The 19,234-nt window shown below is 38.6% G+C and overlaps 1 protein-coding gene across 2 annotated transcripts in view; it reads left to right on the top strand.

Annotated features, from left to right (window-relative positions):
* PIP5K1B (phosphatidylinositol-4-phosphate 5-kinase type 1 beta) overlaps window positions 1-19,234 on the top strand; it is a 103,374-nt gene that overhangs the window by 62,757 nt on the left and 21,383 nt on the right. For both annotated transcript variants that reach the window (XM_061349243.1, XM_061349242.1), the window contains 6 exons: window positions 1,109-1,226; window positions 4,947-5,099; window positions 6,870-7,169; window positions 15,820-16,031; window positions 18,944-19,027; window positions 19,128-19,176. In XM_061349243.1, the coding sequence (XP_061205227.1) occupies window positions 1,109-1,226; window positions 4,947-5,099; window positions 6,870-7,169; window positions 15,820-16,031; window positions 18,944-19,027; window positions 19,128-19,176 (916 nt within the window). The remainder of the gene's footprint in view (window positions 1-1,108; window positions 1,227-4,946; window positions 5,100-6,869; window positions 7,170-15,819; window positions 16,032-18,943; window positions 19,028-19,127; window positions 19,177-19,234) is intronic.

Genomic DNA, 19,234 nt, shown 5'->3' with positions numbered 1-19,234 from the left:
TTTAGTTAGGGTAAATGACTGAACAAGTACTGGAAGAGCTAATTTCATTCACTGTGTCAAGCCATGGATTTTGTGCTCATTTATCAAACCACTCAGAGACTGACCAAACTTTGTCTTAAAACTGCTGTTGTTTGTGTTGAAATCGTAGCACAGAACTCTTCTACTTAAAAGCCTTATTTTTGATTCCATCATAAATGAAACCACAAGCAAGTGGGGTGAGGGTGGTGATACAGGTTTTGGTTTGTTTGTTTTCTTCTGGCAGGATTTGCTGCTGACCTCTTCCTTCAGTTGACTTGTAGGCTGGTCACCCTAGTAGTCTTTGTGCCTCTTCTAGTTTGAATCTGTAGCTTGCATATAACTGCATACCATTCTGCAGAATTCCCCTAAGGGTCTGTACCTTGTGTTCCTATTTAACCAACTGAGCATGTAAGCTAGTGCTGGTTTAGATTGAAGTGAGGTAAAATACATGACTTGACAGGAAGACAAATAGAAAACCACTTTAAAGTCAGAGACTAATGCTGAGAATGCTGTTTCATAAATAAGGCAGAGCCAGTCAGTGTTTGCTGGCATTAAAAAATGTGTGTAGTCCTGCATCCTTCCCATTGCTCTGGCTGCATGATCCTGCCCTCTGTGCTGTGCTGTCCTTAGCATCCATCTGACCTCCCTGCAAACCAGTTCAGGTCACCAAGTGAGTATGAAGTTGTTTTGCTGCACTGACTTCCAAAATTTTTGCAAGAACTTGTGTGAGGTGGCGGTGACCCTTCCTGTGTCAGTAAACTATTAGGCTGGCTTACCTTGGAGGGCTATAAGAAACCGTAGCATTAGTTGAAACCTGATATTTATGTAAATGAATATGAGTGGTGAAAACAGTCATTCCCTTTAAGGTGTGAAAAAGGAATTTGCTGGCCGTATTGTATTATATGTCTCTCAGATATTTCTATTACACTGACTAATGGTGATAGGGAGGTTTATCTGCATTTGTGACTTTTGTCTCGGAAGGCCAATGGTTGAGTTAAGCAACTTTACAGTAAAACTAGCTGCAAGAAGGAAGTTGCTAAAAAATGCTCAAAAATAATCGGCTTTGGTTTATTTTTGTTTTTGTTTTCAGTGAAGGGAGCAATCTCACCCCTGCTCATCATTACCCTGACTTCAGGTTTAAGACATATGCACCTCTCGCCTTCCGCTATTTCAGAGAACTTTTTGGTATCAAGCCTGGTGATTACTTGGTAAGATACTGCAGTTTTCTTTTGAGTTACAAGTTATTATAATATGTTCTAGTTTCATAGTGAAAGAAAAGGATGCTTTAATGGTGCCCAAATAGGTAGTAAATTTTATTCATGAAGTAGTTAACAACTAGTGGATACTTTTAGTGTTTTACAAAAGATTTAATTCTGCATCTTTCCCATAGAAACCTGTCTTGCTAATTGACTAGTATTAATGGACTTGAGTCATTCAGGCTTTGGTTCTAGAGAAGCTATAATCAGTAGCTGTGTGACTTCTACCAATTCAGTTCTAATAAAGTGCTTTTGTATTATTTACATTCTCTTCATTAAATAAGTATTTGTCTGCAGATCTTCCCATGTAACCCTGAGAAAAGTGGGTGGCAGGCCAGAAAAGAAGTTCTTCAGAGTATTGCCTTCGTTTTCTGTCTTTTATAGTTTGAAGACTTACTCCTCCTCAGTATTGAGTTGTTTAAGTGAGAAAGAAGAGATGTATTTGCTGCTACCATAAAAGCAGTCTTTATTTGGTAAAACCACTTTCTGCACTGTCAGGAGCAAGGATCCGCTATTTTACTTAACCAGCAGTTCTGCTTTTGGAAGGGTAGTGTTAAAGAGCTAAATTTTCTAGATGTTTGCCTCATGTCCAGTTTATCTCATGGCAGTCTACCCAACAAATCAGAGTCCCAGTACAAATTACCACTTTTGTATGTCAGAGTTTTATGTTACCTTGTTCTTTTTCATTTTAAAGCTATTCTTCCTTGTCCTATCACTGCATGTCCTTGTAAGATGTTTCCTCTCCAGGTTTCTTGTAGGCCTCCTTTAGTTAGTTGAAGGCTGCTATAAGGTCTTCCTAGAGCCTTCTCTTCTCCAGGCTGAACAAATCCAACTCTCCCAACTTGTCTTCATAGGAGAGTTGCTCCAGCCCTCTGATCATCTTTGTGGCCCTCCTCGGGACTCGCTCAAGCAGTTGAAGTTCCCTCTTGTGTTGTTGCCCCCAGAGCTGAGCGCAGTACTGCAGGTGGAGTATCATGAGAGCAGAGTAGAGGGGGAGAATCACCTCACTCAACCTGCTGGTCATGCTCCTTTTGATGAAGCCCAGCATATGATTGGCTTTCTGGGCTGCAAGCACACACTGCCAGTTCATGTTGAGCTTTACATGAACTAACACCGCCAAGTCTTTCTCCTCAGGGGTACTCTCAATCCTTTCATCCCCCAGCCTGTATTGATGCTGGGGGTTGCCCTGAACCACATGCAGGACCTTGCACTTGGCTTTGTTGATCTTCATGAGGTTCCTTCCCATGGGCCCACTTCTTGAGCTTGTCAAGGTCCCTCTGCATGGCATCTCTTCCCTGCAGTGTCAACTGCACCACACAGCTTGGTGTCATCAGCAAACTTGCTGAGGGCACATCAGTCTCACTGTCCGTGCCAACAACAAAGATATTAATCAGCACCAGTCCTAATACCAGCTCCTGAGGAACACCACTCATCACTGGTCCCCGCTTGAACACTGAGCCATTGACTGCAAATTTTCAAGTGCAAACTTCCAGCCACGTCATTATTCACCAAGTAGTCCATCTGTAAAATCATGCCTCTCCAGTTAGGAGACAAGGATGTTGTGAGGGACAGATACGTCATTATGTATGAAGTTGCTTATGGATTTGCCAAAAAATTAAGTATGCGGGCAGTGTTGTTAGCTGCTAAAAAGGCTGCACTTCCTAGAGTAAAGCTATTGTTACCTGCAACTTATATTCTAAGGAAGCATTTGCAGTAGCATCAATTAAAGATTATAGAATGACTGCTTGCTGCTGTTACGATATTTGTGACACTGTTCAACTACAAAATGTCTGAAGGAAATTTCCAGTAAAGGCAGCTTATTGCAGATTCTTTTTCTTCTTGGCACAGCAAAGACTCTAGTGGTATGTTTCCAAGAAAAGGGGGCAAGTAGAGAAGCTAGCTTCAAGAATAAGTGCACCTTCTTTTCTTGAAAATGCAGAAGCAGATTGCCTTCAACAAATAGAAATCTTTCTGAAATACAGTTGGAATTTCAGTGTGTGTTGTGGTAACTGATGTATGCATCTGTTAGGGTTTGCAGATCAGGATTATTTCTGTTGTTTCTGATTCTAAATGGGCAACACTTCACAATCAGAGCAGGCCGCAGTCCCTTGAGGTCCAGAGGCAGATGTGATCAGAGGGGGGTACTATGATTATAAAACAGAACTAGTTTTAGTTTGGGCCACTTTTCCAAATTGGTCATGAGCAAAAACATCTGTTTAAGAGTTTGTTCACAATAGTGTGTGTCAGGATTCTGACTGAACAGACTCCCTCGTTTCCGTGAAATGTGGATCATGTTGTGAGTGAAGTTCCAATTCAGTATGTAAAATACGCTATTATAACAGTATGCCAAGTGTTGATCCAATTGTGGCTGAAGGGAAAAGTAAAGTAAAAAGAGGAGAAATTACAGCAAGCATATGTGAGTTGTCACTGTTGTTTTACAATGAAAAAAGCCCAAAGATTTATAGTTTCACCTTGTCCAAGGAGGTTAAGCAGTAATGCGCTATAGGAGTCAGGCTGGATAACAAGGGTGAATGTATTTGAGCAGCTGGTAGAATTGTCACCTCACGGGGTACTGGTATTTTGCAGGGAAACTTCTTGGTCATAAAGTACTTAATTGCCAGGGATTTGAGGATTTTCTTACATTTTAGTTTTGATTTGGCTTTCACAAGCTCTCAGTCAAAACTGGCTGGCCTCTATATAGGAGCAGTTGCTGGGTAGACACATTTTACAGGAATGAATTCAACTATAAAACAACACAATTTAGGTTAATAACTTGTGCTTACACTATACTGTTTTATTGAGCTTTAATGTTTAAGATAATTGGTTTCAAATGCTTACAACAATAAGAATTACTCATGAAGCTTTATATATTTTGGCAAGAAAAACACGGGGGTTGCAATACAACTACTGATTTGTGCAGAATGTCTGTTATTACCCACCAGTATTGTTCTACCAGTAGACAAGGGCAACTATAGGATTAATAAGAAAGGACTCTATATTAATTGGAATAGAGTGAACTTGGAGAATGAAGTAGAAAAAGAACATTTTTATAGCTTGCAAAACTCTTTTTAAGAATTGTGATCATGGGAGAAGCCTCAGTTAGATCCAGGGTAAGAAAATGCATTGAAGCAGTGCTTAGGGTCCATGAGAAGCATGCTTCTTTAGTTCAGGTTTTCACAAAAGAAAATACTTACTAGATTGTATCACTATTCTTTGCTATCACCAGTTTCTGAAATCAATGGCAAGACTCCAGTGGAATTTAATGAAAGCTGTTTTCAAGAAACAAAACTGCTTTTTCTTGTGGAGTTGCTCAACTCATCTTTGGCAGTACACAATAAACCAGATATATGTTACTAAAACCATTAAGTCCTTTTGCTCTGAGAAGACTGGAAGACATACTGTGCTGCTAAGAATAATTCCCTGGTCCCTGTGCTACTCACAATTCACATCCTGTGTAATTTTCTTTCTTTTAAAGACTGAAGCCTTAAAGCAATTGGCCTGGAATTTTCACTGTAAATTTACACTGCTGTAAATTTAGGGTTTCTATGGTTAAGACTGAAGAATAAGCTCCATGATTCTCTTGTGCATATCTGAACCTGCGGTTCTTTGTTTTAAAAATGTGTTTGAATAAAGTATGTATTGGCAGTGAAAACCAATTTTTGTTTCTTTCAGTACTCCCTCTGCAGTGAGCCTTTAATTGAATTATCCAACCCAGGTGCCAGTGGGTCCTTATTTTTTGTAACTAGCGATGATGAGTTCATCATCAAAACAGTCCAACACAAAGAGGCTGAGTTTCTTCAGAAGCTCTTGCCAGGTTATTATATGGTAAGTAATTTAAGTCTGTATTTTACCTGTGGCATTCCTATTTCATGTCACACTTCTGAAGATTTAGTTTTGTTTGGGTTTTAATCCTTCATTGGCTTTATCCATGTTTCCTAATATTTTTGTCATTTTTTTACCCCTAGCGGAATGAATAAATATAAATCAAGAATGTATTTAAGATAATAATAGCTGCTATTTTAGCATTCAAGATGAAGCTGAATGTCATCTTCTGATTTGATACCAAACTTTGCTTCTAGTAAGGTAGTGACAAAAAAGGGTTTCTGAATTTCTAATTTTACTTTTTTTCTCCATTTTGTGTTTGTTGATCCTTCGCATTTCACTCAGTGGACAAAGAAACTAGACTGGTCAGTTTCAATTCTGTTTCTGGATTAGTTATAATTTCCATTTCTTGTATGTTAAAACAATGATGTAAAAATATATTTATGCATATAATTAGTTCAAAACTTTATTTTTAAACTGAGCTTTTTGAGGGCAAATGCTAAGTCAATTGTATTGTTTTATGTGTATCCATCATCCGAAAGGGAAACCATTGAACCAAAGTAAATATAACTTAATTCTCCTTTTCTTTTTAAACAAAAGCCACTTATAATATGACTGTTTGACCTTTGAAGGTCCCTTCAAACCCAAGCTATTCTATGGTTCTACACATGCGAACAAAGATTATTCCTTACTTCTCTTCCTTTGGTTTCTTAAGTAGACATTAGAAAAGTTACCCTCTCACTTGTACTAAAAATGAGGAATACTATCATTATTACACTGAAATGCATGGATTCACAGTTTGTTAAAAAAAAAAAAAAAAAGGCACTGTCAGCATCAAAAAGAGCAACGGTGGCTGGTACTTCTCATGTTGTTGTTTCTAATCTTGATAATCAGCTTAGTTTGAGTTAGTGCAAGTGAATATAAGGCCACTTTGCTTTGTTCCTGAGAACTTTATTCTCACTGCCACCATATGCAACAGTTTCTAAAGTATAAAACTTTAATCACTGTGATTACTTCCTTTGAAAGTACTTTCTTCCCATAGTTGTATATTGTGACTTACTAAGCTTGTAAGATGTGAAGTTGGTTTTCCCATCTTACTTTTCATGCCAAAAGCTGAGAGTAGTTTCAGAAGGAGGATTTTTGCTGTCACCTCTTTTATCCTCTCCTATTTGTTTGGGGGGTTTTTTGCCTGTTGTGGAATTTGGATTATGTCATGCTTTTCTGATGATCAGTTGTGGTCCTGTTACAACCTTACACACCTGTGGAGACAGCTTAGTCATTTGGCCCTAACACGTAATGTGGAAAGCCTTGTGGAGACAGGGGTTCTCTTTTTCAGAATCCAAGTCAAGGTAATGAGAACTACATTTGACCGAAACTCCTTCCATCAGGTGGAATGCAAGGTTGTTCAAGTCAGAATAAACTAAATCTTTGGAAGTGGTGTGGTTTAAACTGTACCATCTACTAGAAAGAAAATTAACTCTACCTCAGCCGAAAAGAGCACAGGGATACTTTTGTCTGTTCTTTTTGTCTTCTAGTCTGCTCTTTCATGGAATGTGAAAAAGACAAATCTGGCATACATGCAGCTACTGCTTAGCTCTTGGCCTATCTATGTTCCTGGCAAAAAGCAGTATTTATGCTAGCTGTCTCAAATACAGTCTCACAAAGAAAATTAATTGGTCAAAGAAACAGTACTGGATAAGAAAACATGCGCAGGTTTTTTTAATGTCCTTTGGTATTGAAAATAGATCTATTTAACGATCTCTTTTGTTTTAGAATCTGAACCAGAATCCAAGGACTCTTCTACCCAAGTTTTATGGGCTGTACTGCGTTCAGTCTGGAGGCATTAATATTAGAATTGTTGTAATGAACAATGTTTTGCCACGAGCCTTGAAAATGCATTTCACATATGACTTGAAAGGCTCCACGTACAAACGGAGAGCATCAAGAAAAGAGAGGGAGAAGTCCAACCCTACGTTCAAAGACTTGGATTTCTTGCAAGATATGCATGAAGGGTTGTATTTTGATTCTGAAACACACAGCGCACTAATGAAAACACTACAGCGGGATTGTCGGGTAAGTAAAAAATACTGTTTTAACTTCTGTGTTTGCATCTGTTCTATATTTACCTCAGCAAAACAAAGAGTGGGACGTGGCTTTGTAAGTTCAACCTCCATTCCTTTTCTATGGAGTTTAATTAGGAAAACCCGTGAATGTCAAAGCACTGATGAAGCCTGCATTTTAGTTAAGCAGCTGGGATCTGAGGTCATGGAATCATAGATGGGAATTGGAAGGGATCCACAACAGTCATCAAGTCCAATTCCTGATGCCCACAGAACAATCTGAAAATTAAGCAGTATATCTAATACTGTTGTGCGAATACTTCTTAAACACCAACAGGCTTGGGGCCGTGATCACTTCCCTGGTTGCTAGTTCTAGTGGTTGACCACCCTCTCACTGGAGAATTTTTTCCTAGCATCCAGTCTGAAGCTCCCTGAGCAACTTTAAGCCATTCCCTCATATCCGGTCACCAGGCACCAGAGATCAGCACCAGCCTTTCTGCTCCCCTCGTGAGGAAGTGGTAAACAGCAATGAGGTCACCCCTCAGTCTCATGTTCTCTAAGCTGAACAAATCTAATCTCATCAGTTCCTCACAAGTTAAGCCCTCTAGTGCTTTCACCAGCTTTGCTGCCCTCCTTCGGACAAATGCTAATATTCCTATATTGCTTTTATTCTGTGAAGCCCAAAACTGCATACAATACTTGAGGTGAGGCAGCACCAATGCTGACTGTACTGGGACAGTCTTTCAGCCAGTTGGCTATGCTGTGCTTAATGCACCCCATGATAAGGTTGGCCATTTTGCATGCCAGGGCACATTGCCAATCCAACTCACTTTATCATCCAGCAAAACCTCGAGATCCCTTTCTGCAGGCTGTTTCCTTATTTGTCTGTACATCCAGGATTACACTGATCCATCTGTGGATCAAATTACTGTAGGGAAGTAGTCCAGTAGAGGCTTTTTAGATTCTAGTTCTTGCTTTCCACTAATTTGGAGATTGTAATTATTTTTTTCTGAGGCACAATTAGCCCTGTGGTACTGTTGTTACGTGTGATAACAGAGCTTGTAACATAAGAGAGTTTGTAACATATGATAGCAAGCTTGTAGAGCTGTAAGCACAGTACTGCTTCAGGAAGTCTGTAAATTAACAAGAACTAGGAAACTGAAGGGTGTGTGTGTGTGTCTAGTGGCAGAGGTCTTATTTCTGGAGCAAAGTAATTTCTTCCTCAGTGAAAGGTAGTACTTAGGGTCTACATAACATTTTTAAGGCAAGAGAAGGATACTTGCCATTGTCCTTTGAGAGGACCTTAGTGAATGGACTCAGTGCCTATTGTGGACAGGGGAAATTGCTGTAAAATGGATTTTTTTCTGCTCAAAGGTAAGAAAAAATGAAGTAGGTAAAAGGGGAGTTATCCAGGTCTCAGAGTTTCATAAGGTTCACAGTTGTGGTGGAAAGAGAAGATAGGCTTTGTCTGGGAGGAATCCTGAGTGTTGCATAATAAAACAACTCATCACATAGAAGAGGCATCCTGAACATCAGTTTGTTGTTTGCTGCCACCTGTGATGCAAGATGGAAAGCATTGTTTTTGCACATGAATAGCACTTCTTGTTTAATTATCACAGAAGTCTGCAATGTCTTGTGCTTGGTTTGTAAAGCTGGGTGATCTCATGTTCAGCTGCATGTGCAGGGTGAAGCATTTATCTAACACCACACATTGTTCTTTCTGTAGCCTGTTCCAGTGAGTGTTTCCTGAGCTCCTGCCATGTGTGATAATGCAAAATGCATCAGTATGTCACATCTGGGGATCTGTATGCCCTTTTGTGCATCTTCCCACTTGTCAAAGGTTGCCCAATCAAAGCCAGGGGGGGTCTGTTATGTAGAAAATAATACATGAAATATAAAAGAGGGAACTGGACTAAAAAAGTGAAAACAAGAATCAGTCGTTTCATTGTTACATAGACAGGTTACTCTTACTGGTTCTTTGAAAGTACCAGTAAATTCTTGCTACATATTACTTGAGTGCTGAACTAACCATCAACTTTCTCAGTGTGTTAATCGTAGATTAAGTCTGAAGTTCTTAAAGGTCCAGCTAAATCTTTCCGCCTTTATGGTACAGGGATGGCTACTTAGCATGGGTGATAACTCACCTAGATTTTTAGGCCTTCAAAGCTTGTCATCTCTTTCTCATTTTATTCCAAATTAAGAAAGTTAGTGTAGACGCTGGAATTAAAAATTCGTTAAAGAAAGGAAATGAGCTTGCCAATATCTTAGGACTAAGAAATTCTCTTAAATTTCATTGCTTAAATTTGGATTATATTTTCATTGTTCATATTTGTAATCAGAATCAGTAAGCAATATTTGGGGTTTTTTACTTACTTCTTCAATATAAACATTCCAGGCTGATAGGCCCCCTCCTCATTAAGCTCTGTCACTAAGGACAGAAGCCTGACAGAACTTGCTGGTGATGACAAAGAAGGTGGTGAGGACCTGCTGTGATCTGTGTCTGCTGTCACTATATCACCCACCCCTGTCAGCAATAGGCCCGCATTTTCTTTGGTCAGCCTTTTACCACTAATACAACAGTAGAAGCTCTTCTCTATGCCCTTGACAATCCCTTGCAAATCTCAACTCTTGAGTTTTGGCTTCCTTGACAATAATTGCCATACCCCTACGTGCCCAGGCAGTGTTTGTCAATTCCTCTTTTGTAGCCTGCATGGCCTACTCTATCCTATATGCTGCCTTTTCATATTCAAGCTGTGGCTTCCTTTCTTAGCTGAGTTGGTCTCCTGATGTATCTCCTCAGCCTGACACAGAACATCTTGTCAGCTGACACAGAGCTCCCTTCCCAGAGAAAGGCAGTAGAAGGTATGGCAGTGGTGGACTACTGCTTGAGTATCAGTTCTGGTCTACCTTCCTGCAGCTCTGATGAGGGGGTATGTGATCTGCCCGATTAGAGGATGGGGCTAAATGGCTTGTGGCAGTCTGTCATGGTCTGTATTTCCAGTAGCAGCTCCAGGTGATGTTCTGGGACAAGTACAGCTTGATAGTGTTCTCCAGCTCCTGCATTCCCTTGCTTGTTATGTTCATCACACAGTGGGTAATAGGTCAGAAAGCTCTGCACACAAACCATTTCACACTTCTTGCACCTTAGCTAAACCAAGAAGTGTAACATTACATAGTATTCCTAAAGATATAATATTCCTGAGTTTATCATACATAAAATATAATCAACTGAAAATTTGAAGTAGCTTTCAAAATCTGGACTGTTGCTGAGACGACTTATAGCTATCCTGTCCTTGCCAGTAGGCACTATCATAGTCACCGGGGGTATGGATTGATGAGACAGGGAACACACTACAGGCAAATGGTACTAAAAATAAAGAATTTCACTTGTCTGAACAGCTTTCCTAAAAATCTTCGGTTTGAAGCCTTACTCATTTCAGAGTTGTTTAATTTGTAAAGCCTTTATTTTGTATAATGGTAAATACTGAGAGTATTGGAAGGTAGTTTCAGTAGCTGTGATTTATTTTTAGTAATCATGCTCTTTGCTAGTCTGGTTATTGTATAAAATTATTAATTATTTAAGAATAGATAAGACTCTTCAATTTCCAAATAAAATTAGTCTTGTAAATATTAACAGAAGCTGTTCTTTCATGAATGAGACAAAGAATTAAAAGTTTAGCAAGAAGCAAGATTTAAATAATCTTTATTGGTTCCTTCTTCCTGTAAGACGTGTCTTGCTGCAGACAAGGAAACCAGAACCTTTACCAACGGTCAAAGGTTGACCTGCTGTTGTTCCCTCTGTGGCAGAACACTGAAGTTTTGTAGTCAACTTCTGCATTAGAAAATCAGGAGAATGATTAGATGCCTTATAGGAATATTGTCCAGATTATTTTGCTAATATGTCCACTTTAATCTGGGGGATAGTTTGTGGATGCCATTTTTTGGTTTGTGGTCAGAAAAGGGTTTCATGTCATGGAGGATTTTTTTCTTTCTCTTTGCTTAAAATCTTTCAAGACAAGAAGGATAAAATGCATTGCTGCTAAGACTTTTAAGTAGAACTAGAAGCCAAGCAACAAAATTCATAGAATATTTGTTTTGTGCTGAAGCAATGGTGACAGAGACCTTGTAAGATCAGTTTATTCACTGGATTTTTCAACACCCTTGATAGTGTGGGAAGTTGTTGATTTTCTTGTTTGTGGTGTGGTTGCTTTTTTCTACCTCAAAGGTTCTACACAGATTATTCTTTAGCCCAGATAATTTCAGTGACCCATTCTACAGCTTGTCCTTACAAACAGTAGTGTTGGTGCAACTTGAAGGAGTATTGAATTTGCACTACAGTGCAGAAATAAGAAATGGCGTGTCATGGAAGTAAAAAATGTGCTAATCCTAGATGAAGGCCCTCTTTGTCAAAAATGGTAGTTTGAGGAAAGTGGTTATGTAGTGATACTGCCAATCTCTTGTATCTTTAGGTATTATCACTCCTGTAGTATCAATTTAAATTCAAACTTCATTTCTACTTTGGAAATCAGAAACAAGATTGTAGTTTTCAAGAGTTAACAGTATAGTTAACAACATGTTTTAAGAATTCTGTAGAAATGAGAAGTGACTCCACGTGTGCTTTGGAGGGGTTGGTGATTCATTTTCACAGGATAGATTGTTTCTAAACCAGACCCATTGCTAGGTGTTTGACATTTGCACAGTTGTTCAAAAAAAATGCTTATTATGCAAATAGTACTTTATTTTGTGGGATTTTTTATATATTTCCTTATGTTGGAGCGTAATTATTGATTCAGTGTAGAATCAATCTTCTTCATGTCAGTTTCTATGTCCCATTTCCAAAATGCTTGTAGAAGAGGAAATACTTGTATACATGGTTAATTAACCTTTTAGTGGTTTTTTGTATTTCATAAGCTTGTGAAATGATATTTTTTTTTAGTAGCATTTTCCTTAATTATTTTAAGAAAATGACCTGCTGACTTGAGGTTGTTTGCATGGTTTGCAATGTGAATGTAGGTTTCTCTAACAGACATACACAGCTTGGGCTGGCTGCATCTGAAATAAGAATTCCATGGCAGAAACACATGCTCTGCTCTATTAATGACTGAGATAGCTGAAAGTAACCCCATCAAAGACGATTCACAGAATGCTTTAATATCTGATTCGCTCACATTGAAAAACTGATTCAGGGAATTATTTTTCCATGTTTTGAAACAATGTATTTTGTGATGCCATTTCACTGTGGGTTTTATGTGATACGAAAGCAAAATAGTGCGTAAGGCTAGAAGGGGAAAGTGACACTTGCCGTCTGAAGTTGTCAAAGCAGCCAAAGCCAGCCTTGTAAGCCGTACTTGGTGACCAAGTGACAACATTGTGCTGCTAGAATCTGTGTAGCTAGTGAAATACAGAAATACAGATTAGATGCACAATTTATTCTCGAGTTAATTAACTGAATGTTTAGTTGTCATTATTGAATAAAACACTTAATCATGCTAAAAATAAGAATGTTCTTGCTGAAATCTTCCAATGCCTTTTTGCTAGCAAGGTGCATTTCAGAGCAGTTATATGGGTAAAGATTGGATTTCTCTCACTTTTACTATACAAGGAGTGTATTTCTGGGACCTAACGTCAATTTCTAGTGATCTCATATGGATGACAGAATCATAGAATCATAGAATAGTTAGGGTTGGAAAGGACTTTAACATCAAATGTTCTGCAGGACTTTCTCAGTTTGCTATGAGTATAGTTCTCTAATACTGTGGTTTGTTTTTCATTACATTAGGATCTCATTTTCGTACCTTCTTAGCAAAGACTTGCTGCTGCTTCTCAAAAGCAGTTCCATCTAAAATTATTGAAGCTACTTCCAAGCAACCCTTGACCCAGGAAAAGGCTTACAGCTTTTTGTGTTATCACAGAATGCTGCATGTTAAGAAATAGCTTGATGTGCTGCATCTGTAACTTCTATTTAGCAAACCAGATTAATTTCTACAACTGTGTGTGTGCAAAATGTGTTACTTACACATTTAAAAATAATGATGGTTTCCGATGTTAAATATTAATGATGATGATCTTAAGGTCCTTTCCAACCCAAACCGTTCTATGATTCTATACATATGTGAGGACCTTTCAGATATATTCAGCTAGAAATTCCACTGTCTGAAATAAAATTTGTCTTAATACAGACAAAAGAGTTTGACATGAAGTACGTTCTTGTTGAATGCTGATGTCTGATATTCTTCCTTGTTATTCAGGTTAATTATTTTGTATGAGATTTTTTCTTAGAAACAAACAGGGAAGTAAAACATGCTTAGATTTGGTCAAAAGATGTGTATTTGCATAAGGACTGGTTGATTTGGTTATCAAATTTCTAAGGGGAGATAGTCAGAACTGTGTATCAAACCAATAGGCAGACAGAGGGGTAGATACTATTATGACATCCTGAAAACTTTGTAGTCTACGCAGTCCTGCATCTGAGTAGGACCATGAAGCTGTCAGCTATTACATCCATAACTGTAAAATAGGAGCGGCAATGCTTTTTCCAAGCCTGACTAGCTGCTGTAATCTGGCTTTGCATAAACAGTGGTTCTGACTGTACTACTAAGGTAGGTATTTTTGCAGATGATGAATTGGTGTGGGGTTTTTTGTTTTTTAGTTTGGGGTTTTTTTCAATCTACCTAGAATCTACTCTCAGTATTTAGTGGCTGACATCCACCGATTACACACTTCTAATTAACATATTATATAGTAATTTCTTTTTGAGAAAGTCTGAGTAAAAGATAGCAATAAGCAATCAATAAAGCCTAGAACTTTGGCACCTGGTGTCTGTGCCTTTGTACCTATTAGTTGCACTATTTTTGCAATTCATAATTGTAAAACAAGAAGTTAATCTAGTGGGTGTTATCCCACGCAATGCTAAATAGTATTTCATTTCATTAATTAGTTTGGAATTAGGTTACATTTCATCATCATGGTGTATGGTAATTTAGAAATATGCTTGCTTGTCCTGTCCTGAAATCCTGTGTTAGCTCTGTCATCAGAGGATGCTCTGAAGTACTGAGGGTCATAGGTTAGCAGCCTCCTTCTTACTGCATTTGAACTACCCCACCTCTGCGCAGGATTATTCCAAGAAAGATGTTTTATAAAATTGTCACTTGTGTCTAGAAATCCAGGTGAGTCTGTGCTTTTCTATACTTAGATTACAGTGTGTTATGTTCTGTTTCTTCACTTTGGATGCTTAAAACAGTGCTAAAATTAAGATGCCATGTTCTTCACGGAAGACAAATGCCAGAGATTTAAAAGAACTCAGCTGTATTGTACATTTGGCTTCTACTTAACATAATGAGTACATAAGAAGTATTGATGGAGTGGAACAGAGATTTCCCACCTCTGCCTATATACTTTTAGCATTGGAGTTAAAATTATCTCTAGGAACGTATTAAGTAGTAGATTCCCTTTTCTTCCTCATACAGTTTCACGGACCACTAGACTTTTTGTGGTAATTGTCAAAAAAAAGAAAAAAATATCTCATTTTGGGTTTGCAAAATGTGTTTCAGAGGTCACAAGCCATCTTGGTGCTTCATGTAAAAAATATTTATACTTTCGATAGTCTTCATCAAAATTATGTGCAATTACCACTCTTTGTCATCTCTGCAAAATCAGATTTGTTCTTGTTCATGTAAAAAGATGCACTATTGCCTCTTGATTCTGATCAAAAATTATATGAATTGTTTGTTGTTGAGTTGCATGAGGTGAAGGAGAGGTAAGTGGCACAGCATGTCCTTCCTGGTTGCTACCAGTTTTTCTCCTTCACTTAGCATTGCTGTTATGTAAAATATTGAACACAGTTTGGTTATATTGCTAGATGTGATTGCAGACTGTTATACTTCACCTTTGCATAGTGACTTGAACTGTATTTCAATTTAATGGCAGTATGTCAGACTTCATAATGATGTAACTGACTAGAAACTTGTGATAGTACATATGCATGCAAGAAGAAAGGGAACTTGCCTACTGACAGAGGCAAAATGGTTGGTAGAGCTAAAAGAAAAAGCTGTTTGGTTAAGTCATGCTTCAGAAATAAAACTGCCTAATAAAGATGCGTGGTTTTTCACCAAAATTCCATCTGCTGTTAATGAGACGGTGGTAGCAAATGCTTTTTTTGACACTTGAAAATTATCCAAGTATACTTTCTCAGTTATAAATAGGAGGTGGAGGAGAGGTAGAGAGTAGTGTAGAAGAAAATGCGCTGTGAAGTCTGGAACATGCATTAGCAGTGACTTTAAAGATGTTTGTAGTTCATAAGTGTATGGTGGAACTATTAATTGATTATTTGCTATAAATAAAAAAAAGGTGCTCACTGAACATACATTCCTTGACTACAAAGTAACACTGGGGTACCTTTCAGCTGTGCATCCTTCATGCCTATTTGTAACAAGAGCATTGAGCTAATTAGGTAACTAGCACCTTCGGCTTATGTGGAGTCTTTATATTAATGTATGATAATATATATTAATATATTTTTAATTATAATTTTACACATTTTGCAATACGATAAATTTGTGCTTTGAAGGACTACTTCTACTGAAGTTTTCAAAATAATGCTGTGTAATTTGTATTGTATGTAGTCTTCATTTGTTTTAGTACAGCCGTTTCTTCTTTGTTGATAGGTTCTAGAAAGTTTTAAGATCATGGATTACAGTCTGCTACTGGGAATCCACATACTGAACAGTAACATGAAGGAAAAAGAGGGAGAGAGTTCCCAGAGCGCATCGGATGCAAAGCGTCCTGGGGGGCAGAAAGTTCTCTATTCCACAGCCATGGAATCTATACAGGGCCCTGGAAAGACAGGAGACTCTGTTACCACAGGGACAACAAACACGTAAGTGGCAGAATGTGCACTTAAGATTACTGTTAAAACTTGCATGTTCTGTTTCTTCAGTCTGTGACACTTGGTATTAAAAGGCAAAACATTAAAGAGTATACTGCATTTCAGGAATTGAAAGAGTAAGCCTCCCTCCCCATTCCTTCCACACCCCCTACCCTCAAGAGAAAGAGCTGGACCCTCACGATCTGCTGCAGAGCAGGAAATTAAAGTGTTGATTAGTAGGTTGTTCATCTTTAAATATGATGACAAATTTGGTTAATTCACAGTGACTTATGTATGAACAAGGGCATTCGCTTATGAAAGAGGTATTATGAGACAGCTATTGCAAGAATCTCAAGTATAATCTAATTTTAACTGGAAACAGTCTGATGAGCCATACTATTTATCAGTATAGAAATGGAAATTCCTACAGTGGTTATTTTCGTCTCAAATTATTATATATGATATGTAGAATTCTGTCATCCATCACTGAAGTGCAGTCAATCCATGTACAGTGGGTACTTCCTGAGATAAGAACTGCTGCTTTCCTCTTGTTTTTCTACTGATCAAAAATTGCAGTAGGAATTTAAGTATATAGAACAGTAGTTTTTGTATTGTTTCCTCTGGAATACATTCAGTGCTAGAGCGTTATGTTCACCATTCTCAGTCTATATATTCAGTCACTTGTTATAATACAGGTTTAATTTCAAATTAAGGATTTCCTCTTCTGGTTCTCAAGTGAGCTGTCTAGGTAAATACAACTAATGATACAGAAACATGTGCTTAAATCTACAGCTAACAAATAGGAGAATTTTGATATTCAGCATTTGTAGAGAATTTACAGATGTTCAGAGCCCTAGAATATAAACTCGAGCTGAATTTCACTTGATTTTTTCAGCATCACTCACTTTCACATAGAAGAATGCGCTTGTATGGTGGCAGAGGTGTTGCACAGGCAGTTTTGTGGGTGTTGGGTTTTGGTCTGTTTTTTTAACAGAAAGCCAAAGCTGATTATATAGGTCATTACACAGTGTCGCAGTATCACAGTATGTTAGAGATTGGAAGGGACCTCAAAAGATCATCTAGTCCAGTCCCCCTGCTGGAGCAGGAACACCTAGATAAGGTTACACAGGAACGTGTCCAGGCGGGTTTTGAATGTCTCCAGAGAAGGAGACTCCACAACCTCCCTGGGCAGCCTGTTCCAGTGTTCCGTCACCCTCACTGAGAAGAAGTTTCTTCTCAAGTTTAAGTGGAACCTCTTGTGTTCCAGTTTGTACCCATTGCCCCTTGTCCTATCATTGTTTGCCACTGAGAAGAGCCTGGCTCCATCCTCGTGACACTCCCCCTTTATATATTTATATACACTAATAAGGTCACCCCTCAGTCTCCTCCAAAATATAGAGACCCAGCTCCCTCATTCTTTCCTCATAAGGGAGATGCTCCACTCCCTTAATCATCTTAGTTGCCCTGCGCTGGACTCTCTCCAGCAGGTCCCTGTTCTTCTTAAACTGAGGGGCCCAGAACTGGACACAGTATTCCAGATGAGGTCTCACCAGGGCAGAGTAGAGGGGAAGGAGGACCTCTCTCGACCTACTAACCACCCCCCTTCTAATACACCCCAGGATGCCATTGGCCTTCTTGGCCACAAGGGCACAGTGTCGGCTCATGGTCACCCTGTCGTCCACTAGGACCCCCAGGTCCTGGTTTCAGCTGGGATATTAATTTTTCTCCTTCTTAGTAGCTGGTGCAGTTCTGTGTTTTGGCTTTAGTTGGAGAACAATGCTGATAACGCACCGATGTTTTAATTGTTGCTCAGTAGCGCTTACCCTGATCAAGGACTTTTCAGTCTCTCATGCTCTGCCAGTGAGAAGGGGCACAAGGAGCCAGGAGGAAGCAGAGACAGGACACTTGACCTGAACTAGCCAAAGGGGTAGTCCATACCACAGCACGTCATGCCCAGTATATAAACTGGGGGGAGTTGGCCAGCACGTGCTGATTGCTGCTGTTATTATTATATTTCACTTAAATTGTTCTTATCTCAACCCATGCATCTAACTTTCTTCTGATTCTCCTCCCCATCCTGCACAGGGAGAGGAGCTGTCTGTTACTCAGTTGCCAGCTGGGCCTAAACCAGACACTGGGCCATACAAGTATGAGGATGAGAATGAATACCCAGCAGCAAGAACTGCTGCTTGTATTGGATTGAATTTATAGTCATAGCTTCCAGGAAAGGCTGACAGAATATAGTTTCGTAAACCACTTAGTATTTCTGAATGTCTGACCAGTTAACTGAGCTGTTCATGGTGGTGAGATTTTACAGTAATTTAAACTCCATTTGCATTTACATGGTTTCCTTTGTGCTTAGAATAATAAAAAACATCTACCCCCTTCATATCTTCTCCCCCCCCCCCAAAAAAAAAAAAAGATTGAAAAGATGGTAGCCCTGTTTTGTCAGGGGAAGGGACTGCTGTGTGTTAATGGCAGAGTGGGGAACATAGTTTTGCCTCTTTGGTAGCTGTTTTAGGTGTGTATTATTTGTTTCTCAAACTGATAAAAGAGATTTGGAGGTATTGCGTGTGTTGTATCTCTATTCTAGTTTTGTAGTGGATCAATGTCAACAAAAGCTGCCAAACCAAAAATTGGATTTCATTTTTTTGTTCCTAAAACAATGGTCCCTTTTTTCTAGATGATGGAGTAGGAAGAGTTTACAATAGACATTTACCATTGGATCTGAGATACTTTCAGTTTGCTGTTTAAAATCAGTTGTATACCAAATGACCTACATCTGTTTGACTTCATATTGTGGCATCTAGCTTTAATGTTGTGCCTGTTTTTTGTGGTTTTCACATGGGTACAGTTCACCTACTAAATGATGATCAGAGATACCTTAAAAGATAATCTAACTATGTTTTTGTTGTTTCTCTCAGAATGGGAGGTATTCCAGCTAAAAGCCATAAAGAAGAAAAGCTGCTTCTATTTATGGGCATTATTGATATTCTCCAGTCTTACAGGTAAGATGAATTTCAGGTTTTAGTGTATAAGCTATTCTGAAATTACATACCAATGGGAAAATCTTATAAAGCAATTCTGATTTTGTGTTTATATGATTAGATTAATGAAGAAGCTGGAACATTCTTGGAAAGCTCTTGTTTATGATGGGGTAAGTAGATTTTCTTTTTTTTTTTTTTTTTTTTTAATTGCTGGTACTTTAGCCAATG

This window comes from Neopsephotus bourkii, unplaced genomic scaffold (genome assembly GCF_033783945.1).
Source record: "Neopsephotus bourkii isolate Nb327-2 ecotype Australia unplaced genomic scaffold, CSIRO-AGI_Nbou_v1 NB_388, whole genome shotgun sequence".
In the NCBI taxonomy this organism is placed as follows: Eukaryota; Metazoa; Chordata; class Aves; order Psittaciformes; family Psittacidae; genus Neopsephotus; species Neopsephotus bourkii.
This window is presented reverse-complemented; position numbering and strand designations above follow the sequence as displayed.